Source organism: Nymphalis io, chromosome 2 (genome assembly GCF_905147045.1).
Source record: "Nymphalis io chromosome 2, ilAglIoxx1.1, whole genome shotgun sequence".
NCBI lineage: Eukaryota > Metazoa > Arthropoda > Insecta > Lepidoptera > Nymphalidae > Nymphalis > Nymphalis io.
The window spans coordinates 5,693,700-5,706,276 of NC_065889.1; the positions used below are offsets into that span (position 1 = coordinate 5,693,700).

Sequence of the window (12,577 nt, forward strand, 5' to 3'; positions counted from 1 at the left end):
TTTTTTTGTTTTAAACACCTACAAGCCAGTAAATGCGAAGGACAAAGGATTTTAATTCTTTGTAACCGGGCTTATATGCAAGGCATGCTTATTTGCGTTATGCTTTAGTGCTTAATAAGTATATATAAGTAATCACGTGGTTATGATTTGTTTAGTAGGTTTTTAATCTATAATGATTAAAGTAAGTCATATAGTAATACTCGTACTATCACACTGGTGGGAAAAGTCGTTTCTCCCCTTAAGAAGAAGGCTTGGAGCTTATTCTGTTAAGATGCTCCAGACCTGGTTGAATTTCATCACATATTTTCTCACGACATATTTATCGCCAAGCATGAGTCGAATAACAAATAGTATAATTATTAGGAGTATATATAGGTATAGCTAGCAATAGTTTAGTTGGTGGTAGGGCGTTGTGTAAGACACACCGCTCATCAGATATTCTATCGCGAAACAGCAATAATTTATATTGTTATTTTACGGTTAGATGGCTGAGTGAGCTAGTGTATCTACAGGCTCAGGGGATATAACATCTTGGTTTTTAGGGTTGGCGGCGCATTGAAAATGTAAGGAATGGTTAACATTTCTTACAGCGCCAATGTCTATGGGCGACGGATACCACCGTCCTACCTATATTCAAATAAAAAAGCAATATGTACACTTTTATAATTATTTGGAACCAATATCATATATTTAATACCTTATTATATGTAAAAAAATAAAACACACAAAAACAACATAAAATCTATTACATCTCTTAGAGGTTTCGACAAGCGAACTCAAGAATGGAAAAAAATAAACTAAATTTACACGTACAACGATACAAAATCTAAACAATAATAAACTCTGGTAAAACATTTTAGCGAAGTTTGATCTTTTAGTGTTAAGGGCAAGTCCTGTGTAACGTGATAGTAACTAGATATTCAGGGGTATTAAAGCTAATCCGCTTACGTCAATGCTTGTTTTATATACAAGGCTCACGTACAACAGGATCTACGGATTTGTTAAAGACTTTTATAAAATATATTATATTTTCAATTATTATAACAAGATTATTTACCTTTATCATTAACCTTTTCATGGTCTCGTGCATATCATTAACATTAATTAAGCTTATAAGCTAAAACAATTCAATTTTTAGAATTGACCTTGAAGTTATGACGTATATTGTATGCGTCATAACTTAGTGGTTTGATTCTAAACAGATTTTATTCGAGAAGGATTTTATTAACGCTTTTGTTTCAATTAATAATTAAATGTTCACCTATTCAATTAAATGTTCACCTATTCTAAATGTAGATTCTAATTACTACTGAGTGAACCGGAAGGAACTCAATAATTTTCCTTTTTCACATGTCCATTACATATGTCATTAAACGAATGAAATTTATACCTATATCATATATAAAAACAAACAATACTAACTTCTAATTTAGGTATATCCTGAATGAAAATCAAACTCTTTTCTATTATCTTTATGATGTTGTACAGAATATTATAACGTCAGTGCATCGATTCTAACTTAAGAATTTAGATGCAAAAGTTCATATCACGCTCGCTCGATAGTGAAATAAAATATAGAAACGGTCGTAAATAATCTTAGAGTAATTTATTACCACAAATCTGCATAAGAAGCTCGAGATGAATTCACAGAAGACATTTACGAACGTACACTTTTAAATAAAAAGCAGAAGACATTATGCTGATGAATTCACGATTTAAAAAGCCTTTTCGTTAGAGAATATTACAGAGCCTATTGAATATCTCGTAGCAACAATAAAGACTGAACACGTATAGCGAAATAGCCATGAGGTGTGAACTACCCTCCATGGTTTGTCATTCGAAACATTGGTGTCTAAATGAAAACGCCGCGCCTCAAGCCCTTACTAATGATGACAGATCTGAAAGGAACTCGGAGCATTCCCTTCAAGCCTCTCGTTACATGAACTGAGCATCTCATTATTCTCACGCCGAGAACCCCATTTTTCGTGTTGAAATGTCTAAAATATTTTCATCGCATTATCAATGCGACGCCTTCGTGTAATGGCGGATATTTTACACTTTAACTATACAATTATCTACGAAACTGTTTGTTATATGTATCTTATTTATATTTATCATCTAGACATGAAATGACAATAATGACAATAAAAGTAACAATGTAGTAAAACCAAAGAAATTGAGATGGGATTATGTTAGAGATATTATGCTGAACCTAACGCAATCATTGTCATTAAAATCGATATATAAAAAAATATGAATATATAGACGAATTGAGAACCTTCTCTGTTTTTGAAGTCGCTTAAAAATGTAAGATTTTATAAGATGGTATTATGTTATAACAATATTATAAAAAATATATAATAAGTAAAGTAAGAGCTTGTAAGTACTAAAAGTAAAGGCGTTAGACCACTGCTGGTCTAACGGCTCCTACTCTTTTTTTGAGGAGAAGATTTGGTGCTTACTCCGCCACGCTGCAGCAGCGCTGGGTTAGTGGATACATTGTCAGGTTTTCATCCACCACATGCAGATTTCCTCAAAACATTCTCCCGCACCGCCGAGCATGAGATGAATTATATGGTATTTATAATATCAATATGAAAATTCAATTCTGCTTGCCAGGGTTTAAACTCGGAATCAATTAATCAATTAAGATTCTCATGTTCTAACCACAGGGCCATCACGGCTCATATATTTTAATATATTAGAAAACAATAGTGCACAAGTGTGTACATAAACACAGATGTTCTCTCTATTCTTTCACTCTCGTAATCCGATGGGAATCGAATACGACCGGAACGAGCTCAGGCGCAGTACCAGAGGCTTAACGTGTTGTCCGAGGCACGGGAGTATACACATCCAGACTTCGAACCACTTTTGAGAATCTTCAATAGAAAAACTCAATAACTTATTATTGGTCCAACCTGGGCCATATATCTAGCCGCTAGACCAGCGAAGCAGTCATCATGTCTAGATTTCTATATATTTTTAATTTACAATGAATATTAATTTACAACGTATCGAAAGATTCAATTACATTATTTGAACACGAGGAGAATTTCTTTATTTTTTATACTTGGTACAAATTTTAACTTATAAGTATAAAACATAAAGCAATCATACAAAATTGCAAAATAAGAGAATCCACAATTTTCTCGTTCAGTTTATTTCAAAGTCGACTTTTTCATTAATATTTCAGGCGGATAAGCAGTGTCTCTGTAATATCCGACACTGGATTTTTATTTGTTCTCCACAATTTTAACTTTTCAGATAAAATGTTCCTATTTTCGCAGCGAGCTAATATTGTACGGACGAAATTTTAAACGTGACAATGAAATTTAATTTGAACGAATAATTTTGTTGTCCATCCAAAATACTACGTATAAAAGAAAATAAAACTATTAAAAAATAAAATTTGTAGCAAGTCTAGTCTAGCAAATGGCAAGTAGTCTCCACATCCCATATAAATATATATAATAATATATATATAATAAGTGCTGTAAGAAATTTCAAAAATAAATAAATAAATATATATTATATATTATATTATATTTATATATTTATATAAATAAATAACAAATTCCAATCTTAAGCTTCTGCTTTCATGATCAAAGTCTAAGTACAAAAAATAAAAAATATTTTTCTCAAGTTTTATTTAAATACTTTTCTGCCACGGTAAGTAAGTAAACATAAGAAATAAAACAACCCGACTATTGATTTCATTTCCAGAAAATATCCCTGGAAATATTTTTGATATTGTTAATCGAAGTCGCTTACGTTTTTAGGTAAGTTTATTTATAGTCGATCAATGTTCATACTTATAGTGCTTCCGTCGATTGAAAACAGCCACGAAAACCGTGCATTGTGTTATTGTACCAGACATCCTTACCGTAAATACTAAACTAATTATTAACCTATAAACCGGTTAACAATCGATAGAGAAGTCACAAATAATACTAAATGATACGAGAATTTAAGCCTAAACATAAAAAAACGCTCATAAAAGAACAACTAACCCAGATTTGATAATCTATTAATTTATTGAACACTGTTTCTTTTGATCGTTATTTTAAGACAAATCCTTTTGAAACTCAGTCAATATTAGACGATGATTGAGAGTTCAAAGCAAGCTACAAGTACCCGAAGTACCCGAACAAAACAATCGAATCCATGATTCACTATCGGCTAACCCCAACACACAACGTTTACAATATACGAACACAAACAAAAATTTTAATAGCACAAGCTCGGGGAAGCGATTTAATTTCATCGTAACACCCGACCTTGTTTGAAAGACAATGTTACAATGGACATGCACGATGAAACATGCAAAGCCAAATTGATCGGTTAATATTTAAAAATGTTTATTTAAATTATAAACAAATTATATATACCCTACATGTTACTCTCTCTTTGATAACGAAACAATATCGATATTATTTCGTGCATTCAACTCTATTAGTAAGCCCTTTATTCGATGCAAGTATTGGAATATCGTACAAATATGTAGTAGTTTAAAAAAAAATAGAAATGCACTGGTACGAATGCATTAAATAACAATAGCAATTCCAATTGAAATGGGGAATAATACTCTCGGAGGCTAGGGATTTCCGCCCTAGCCTACGAATAACCCTACGGATGCCGATGTAATAACCTTAGATCAATCGCCCTGAACGTCTTACCGCTTTTTAAATTATATTCATTGGATGATTATACGTATCCTTTACTTAATACAGTTAAGTTTTTACCATATAAATACGTTAAGTAATTTAAAATAAATTATTAAATTACAACATCAGGATTGGTGGCCACATGTCACAAAAACAATTCATTGACTTCGCAATAGTCCAGATGCTCGCGAGGTTATTGCCTTATGCTTAGACTAAAAAGTTCCCATAATATTGAACAACGACGAAATGTGTATTTAATAATTATTTTAAAATTAGAATATATCTTACCAGTTATGTTGTATGAAGCATTTCCAGGAACAATTAATTGTTAACGAACTTTATTTAATTTATTTTTAAATTCGACTAGAAAACGACTATAACTCTACTTTGGTATAAAATAGATTTATAAGCACCGTTTTTATTAAAAGTCTGCAGCGAAGCGAAGACACATAGCAAGGCAACACTGATTATTATTATACACTATTTACGACTACCAAATTATTATCAGAGATCAATTTAATATTTCTTAATAACTTCCCGCTTATAGCATTAAGCGACTCAAGGCACAGGGCAAGTTACGATCCAGTATAACACCTACAATACACTTATTAACACCAACGAGGTATCCGCCGATTCGCAGCCCAAGATTCACGAGGGGGCGCGATCTTTTCTCGTCAAGTCTTTGTTAAGCGCGGTCCAGATCAGCGGCGCCAGCTGTGATCGGCGAGTTCGAGCGTGCGTCTGGCGACGGAACGATCGATGCCGGTAACAGATTTACATTTTCCGTAGAGAAAATCGGGAAAGTTTGTCACGTGCGTGGTAAAAGCGCGGGCGGTACGGCGCGCCCGCACGCCCGTACTGCGCGGCGGTGAGTGCCGCCCGCCCTGCCCGCGCTGCCGTCGTCGCCGTCCGGCAGAGTACGAAACAACGGATAAGAACTAAGTAATATACTTTTTTATTTTATACTTTATGGTCAACCTTTACAGTTTAATTTGAATAATTTAGATTAATTTATTTTCTAAAAAGGGATATTATAATTTTACTCGAAACTGTGTACTTCGATTTTATCCATGTACTTCCAATAAAAACAATTTAGATATAAAATAAAAGGTTAAGCATATTGGACTCTTAATGTTCTAATATTATATTTCATTGCGGAGGAAGTTCGATTTTAATACCACGATCGTTAGGTCCCGAATGGTATGATGGTGTTGGGGGTGGTTAGGGTCGAGGCGTGGTAAATAGTTGCGCGCGGGGGACGGTAAAACGTAGGAGTATCGATTTTGGCCACCTCGCCCTCTCCCCTAACGCTGCGACAGTGTGAGTGCGCCATACGAGTCCTCACCGAGAGAACGTCGGTACACCACGGGCGTTCCAATACTAACAAACAATAATGTATAAAATTAACTGAGAACTTATTTTACATGACTTATTTAGACTAAAAATGCGTATTTGATCACTAACACTTCATTATTACATCTATATATTTTAGTCAAATATTATAATATTTCAAAAAATTAAACCCCTTTTGCATTGAGTTATAACGCTTATCATACTTACTACTACGCTCTGTTCCAATTGATTAGAATTACATTTTTGACACATGTATACGAACTCATTCAAAGAGAGTTACCTTAATATCCGTAAGTTGGGGAGGGCGGGTCGACCACTTGTGGATTTGTTTGATATAAATTTTTTGAGTGACAAACATTGATGAAAGTTTTTCACTTGCATATAGTTATTTAAGAACATTTTTAATTTAAGTCCCATTAACCTTGTATGTAAAAAATATATATTTATTGTGAATATATAAGATTTTATTATAACGTAACCCTAAAAGCGCAAACGTTACCCGTACGTTCCCGTTACAGCAATGAATCTTATGCCTGCAGGGAGCATTTTAATTTGAACTGTAAAAAGGCTCACCGCTCAACGACCTGAGGCTCTTATTTATTGTCTAGCAGTATTGCATAATAAATATCTAATGTAATAAAATGTGTTTATATATACCTTTCTTCGAGTTGCTGGAAATGAGACGGTTGCTGATAATTCATCCGTCGTCCGTATATCGAAGCTCCACCTTCCGACATGTATCCGTCCATTATGTCATTATTTCTTACACTGTCCATGTCGCTTACGTTTATTCTTCTGAGGCAATCTCCGTCGGACATGTATCCGGAGGCAATTTCAAGATCACAGTAGTCGGGATTAGAAAACCCGGGTCCGTAATTCATGCGTTCACGCAAATTCATGTTTTCTCGACCAAAATTAGCTTTAACGGTGTTTGCATGATGTGGATATCCCGGAATGTTTTTTTGTGTTAAGCCGTTTGTCCTCATTGGTAAAGTTAAATGACTGTTATAGCCTCGAAGTAAAGGTCTCATGGGTAATACATTCATTAATGGATTTTCGTCTTCACCGAGTGAATTATCTCGACAATGCGAAGGAGTGCTAGAGCGACTGTCATTCTTATCATATTCTGTTAAGGTTCTATTCAGCTCAAATGTTGGTTTAGGGCCCGATTTATCAAAAACTCTCTTTTGGGCTGCCTCCTTTTCTGAAATTTCAGCTTCATTTATAACATTGTTAATGTATGTTGTATTCATATCCAATCTTTTGTTAGGAGTCAAATTACTACTTTTTGATATTTCAGATCCTGATTCACTCGATGGACGGTATATTACGCTACCGTCACTAGAATTTGACTGCTGTCCAGTTGTACTATGAGTAGAATTTGAATGTGAACTTTCTGACATCTGTGAAGTAGGATTTTGACTTCCAGAATTCAGCACGGGCATTGGAGATACTGCTAATGTTTGTTTTTGAGATACTTCTTTGCTTAAATTAGATTGTTCTCTAGAGAACGGAAGAGCACCTACATTATTAGTGGAATTTAAACTAGAGTTGCTTTGTATTGGACTTAATTGACTATTTGTACTCTTACTTATACCATGTCTTTCATCTTTTGAAATTTTTGTTGTACCTTTAACTGCGGCTGTTGGTTTAGGGATTCCAGTTTGATTTTGTAATGGTTGTCCATTTGTTGGTGATGGTGACTGTGTTTGGTTAGGTAAATGCTTCGTGTTTTCATAAGTTTTACTATCTAAATTATGTTCTATACGCTGATCACTAAGTTTCAGTTGACTTCCAGAAAGTTTCGCCATTTTTGATTCTACTTTAGTCTTCGAACTTCTTGGATGGTCGTCTATTTGATTCAACCGTGTGTTACTTACAGACTTAGGTGCTGCTAACTTAGACTCCTTATCTCGTGCTGGCAATTTTGGACTACTTTTTGATTTATCACTACTGGTTGACCTTATATTAGATTTATTTAAATTAGTAGAAGTTTCTTTTACAGTTTTTGTATTAACTAACTTAGATTTCACATTTTTACCCGATCTATCTTTTAAGTTTTCGTTTTGTTGTCTTATACTTTTGGGTCCCACTAAATTTGAGGATTTGATATGTGTGTTTGTTGCATTTGCAGATTCGTTAAGGCTTAAACTTGAGTCAGATCTCTCACTCTTTGCAGAAGAAAACCCACTGGACGAACTAGTGCGTTTGGATACTGCGGTACTTTTACTATTCTGTTTCTCACTACTTATTTTGTCTTGTTTGAATAGTTTTAACTTATCAAGCATCGACTGCTTTGTAGGGGTGCCATTCTGACTGTTTCCTGTTTGCGCATGTTGTTGAGGCTGTGATAAAGTTGATGGTATTTTACTACCGGGTGCAAGCAGTGACGAATTAGGCCTTGATCTGAAACAAGTAAAATATTATTTTACATTTCAAAATAATAAATGTTTTTCTCTTGTTTACCAGTTTTGACTTAATGTATAAAGTGTTTTTGTAAATAGGTAACGCATATATTGTCTAGTAATTTTTTCTTTTAATTTCCTTTTTTATTTAATTATATTAATATAATACAATAAATAAAATAACAAACCCAGATGACGAGGTTGGTGCTCGCGGTATAAAGCTGACTACTCCTTGACCAAGAGGACTTGTTGATCGACTAGAGCTCGCCGAGAGACCACTTTTACCTAAAAGAAAACAATTAATAAGTTCAGTTGATTTTATATTACTATAAGTTTAAAGGTTATCTCTAGTTTAAATATTTATCAATTCGCTGTCAATTAGTGAGATAAAAAGTATTGTACATTTTTTAAACCAACACGGGTGGCATTGGCCGCGTCCACAACACACTGATTAGCTAGGTTACCAAAAATAGTAGTTATCGTGATTTGTAATCAATTATATTTTGACCTATAGTATCCCCTTAGTCACATGCAAAATATTCGATAAAAAGGGTGCCAGCTGACCATAAGGGGCCTTACAAAGTTGGCTGAGTATATTGATCGGTCCAATGTCGAAAAAGTAATAATAAGCTGACGTCATGCATATGAACACGTATTACAGGACCCCAATATGGGACAGCCACAGACAAAGGGGACACATAGCCATAAACATTGCTCATATTGATTTTCTTATCGAAAATGTTGTTAATATTTTTTTTAATAACAACAAACAAAAAATAATCAAACATATCTATGATATTAAATATACGTCGGTATTTATTCAAAATTATAAAAAATGAATTATTATAATGGATAAAAAAAAATATTGCTTAAATATACAAACAAAAACTATTTCATTAAATTTGCGTAATTACAGTAATTTGTAGTACTCCACGGCAAAAATACATCGAATATAATCAACTCATAGCTGGAAGTAAACACTTTCGAAGAGGTGACCCTTCCTTTGTTTGTGCTCCATAAGAAATGTGTATGAATTAAAGATTGTTCGCCAAGTCAGTTTTAAATAAAATGACGTATTAGATGACAGAAATAGATATGTCTTTATGAGACTTGAATATTATGTGTGTATTCATTCATATATTATATAATGTAATTCATTTAATAACGCAATCTCTTTACCATTTTTTAACTATCTAATTAATTTGAGAAAATAAAACTTCCACAGAAACCGTTTCTTTTTTAAACATAATTTTTTTCTTATATATGGATGCTTAAGAAATATTTGTCATAGATTTTTTTTATATTATTATAAATTAAAGTTATTATTAATAAACCTTATATCTAAAGAGATATAAAAATAAATTATTTCTGTACAATAAAATAACGTCCTTTGGTACTGGATAAGTTGGGTACATATTTGTGGATATCAATACACGTGTATAAATATAACCACATATAAAATATAATCAGCATATACCAAGCACATCTGTGGTAGCCAGCCATCTTTCCCGTCGCAAATATATTTTACCGCAAACCCCATCTATTGTTCTGACGAGCTGCCCATTCTTTAAACCATTTTTTACTTCAACACTTTCCGTATAATTTGAAAATTTTTAACGTTAAACGCATTTACTAAAATAGTATATAACTATAAATTTAAAGTTTACGTTATTCATTTATAAAGAATAATAGCATGATATATGACTCTCGTATAAAATATTGGTGGTAGGACGTTGTGCAAGCCCGTCTGGGTAGATACCAACAATCACGTATTCTACCGCCAAACAGAAATACTATATATTTTGTGTTCTTCTTTAAAGGGTTATTTAGCCAGTATCACTACAGGTACAAGGGACATAACATAACATCTTAGTTCCCAAGTTTGATGGCACATTAACGATGTAAGGGGTAGCTGATGTTTCTTACAGTGCCAATGCCTATTGGCGGTACTGATCACTTACCACTTGATGGCCGACTTGCCAGTCTGCCTGCCTACTAAAATAGAAATAAAAATCGATTTAAACTACTGTTTTTTATTTTCAGGCTGCATTCACTAAAGTCAATAATATATCATACAAAATATAAGCTTATTTAGTTTTCAAAATGAGTCAAGTAGAATTTGCATTAATAATTAATATATGTTACTATAATTAAACGTTTTAAAAGATAAGAACATGTATAACATTTTATCTGTATATATTTATTTGTATATCGAATTTGAAATATTATGTCATTGCTTGTCATATCACCGTTCAACTAGTGATAATATAATAAATATAATATTCGTTACATAATCATGGCTGAACAAATATAGACATCGATGCAGTCAGAAATAAAGCTTTTAGAATTGATTAGTCTGTTGTTAGGTTAAGGAGTAACCGTAGGTCTAATGGCTAGCCTGTGTCGCTGTTCATCATATGATCCTGGCTTCAAATTAAGTGTCGAACTAATTACATTTATTATAATTTTTCTGTTGACTATTCTCAGTAGCAGGTAAGTTGGCGTTGTCTTTCACTCGAGTCTGACTCTATTCGGTTACGACTTACTTATCAATCTCGTCTGATTTTCCATGGCTATATTTATAATAATACATAATGTATAATAATAATAATAATATTCTAGGACATTTTTCACACACGGCCATCTGCTCCCAAATTAAGCTTGTACAGAGCTTGTGCTATGGAAACCAGACAACTGATATACTACATATACTATTTTTCTTTTGTAAATACATACTTATATAGATAATTACAACCAGACTCAGGACAAACAGATATATTCATGCACACAAATATCTGTCCTGGGTGGGAATCGAACCCACAACCTTCGGCGTGAAAGGCAAGCATCCACCAACCGCGCCAACCGGCTCGTCGACTGTATGACGAGATAGTTAAGTTTGTCATAAAAATCGCAGCATGTTTTGTTTATATTTGACGCTTTTCTACTAAGTCTCCTTCGATCTATTCCTAGAACTAACTGACTAAAAACAGGGCAATAAAGTCGACATTAAATAAAAAATTCGAAGTGAAATGTAATTCGAAATTTATTAATTCATCCTATGATGGAGAAGTTATTCCGAGAAAGGATTACATTATGATCTCTTAACCAGAATAGATATGCATGTAAAATGTATATAGAGCTTATACACTAGTTCCGACCAAGTTAGCCATGAAAGCTTAACGAAAGTCTTATTATTCCGAGGATGGATTAGACTACAACGTACGAGTATTATATGAATGAATTTTATGTATTTCGAAGGGCTATTATAGCATTATTTCTGTTATACATTTTGTAGACAAACACTGCCATTTAAGTTAAAGATCCTTTTATTTGTTTTTCGTCAATTAGAGCAACTACTTTTATTTGCATGGTTAGTTAGCCGGTAATTGGTATATACTTTTAACACTATTTTTATATAAACATTAAAAAAAATATTTCTTAGTATATAACGACAGTATATAATACAGAAAGTAACTCTCGATTGTCTATGCTTTCACGGCTAAACCATTGAACCGATTTTGGTGACAATTGGTATACAGCAAGCCTTAACCCCAAGGAATGACATAAGCTGACCATTTTATACCTTACACCTACTAAACTCGCGCGAAGCCGCAGGCGAAAACTAGTTTCTTTACAATTTTGAATTTTAAGAAAAAAACGTATCGACATAACGATCTTTTTTGTGCCAATTCGATTTTAGATCAGGGTATTTCCTTTTCCAAACTGGCAGTTAATATTGAAATTTATATGTATAATCCTAAATATAATTAGCAATATGTGTATTCGCTTTTCATTGCATCTAGAATTCAAGTTTCAGAAGGATGTTCTACATCATGAGAACGAATAATTTCAATCAAGCGCGCACATTACATCCGCTTATTCGCCGATCCATCACTTTAACAACATACATCCACTTGTGGACATATATAAAACATAATGAAGGCAAATTAGAATAGGTCAATCTATGTCTCTTAGCATTATTATTTTGTACTTTATTCCTCTATACCTAATATAGTAAAAAACGTGCAACGTTACTATCAATAGTGAAAGGTACTAATGTAAAGTGCATAATAAGTTCGCTAATTATGAGCAAGTAAGTCAGTATTATGTTAACGTACTTAATTGAGTATAATTGTAAGTTAGTAAGGAATT

The 12,577-nt window shown here is 33.2% G+C and overlaps 1 protein-coding gene across 3 annotated transcripts in view; it reads right to left on the reverse strand.

Annotated features, from left to right (window-relative positions):
- The window catches only part of LOC126778988 (protein sickie), a 225,298-nt gene that overhangs the window by 62,620 nt on the left and 150,101 nt on the right, over positions 1-12,577 (reverse strand). For all 3 annotated transcript variants that reach the window (XM_050502739.1, XM_050502747.1, XM_050502751.1), the window contains 2 exons: positions 8,614-8,710; positions 6,678-8,426 (listed from right to left, as the gene is read on the reverse strand). In XM_050502739.1, the coding sequence (XP_050358696.1) occupies positions 6,678-8,426; positions 8,614-8,710 (1,846 nt within the window). The remainder of the gene's footprint in view (positions 1-6,677; positions 8,427-8,613; positions 8,711-12,577) is intronic.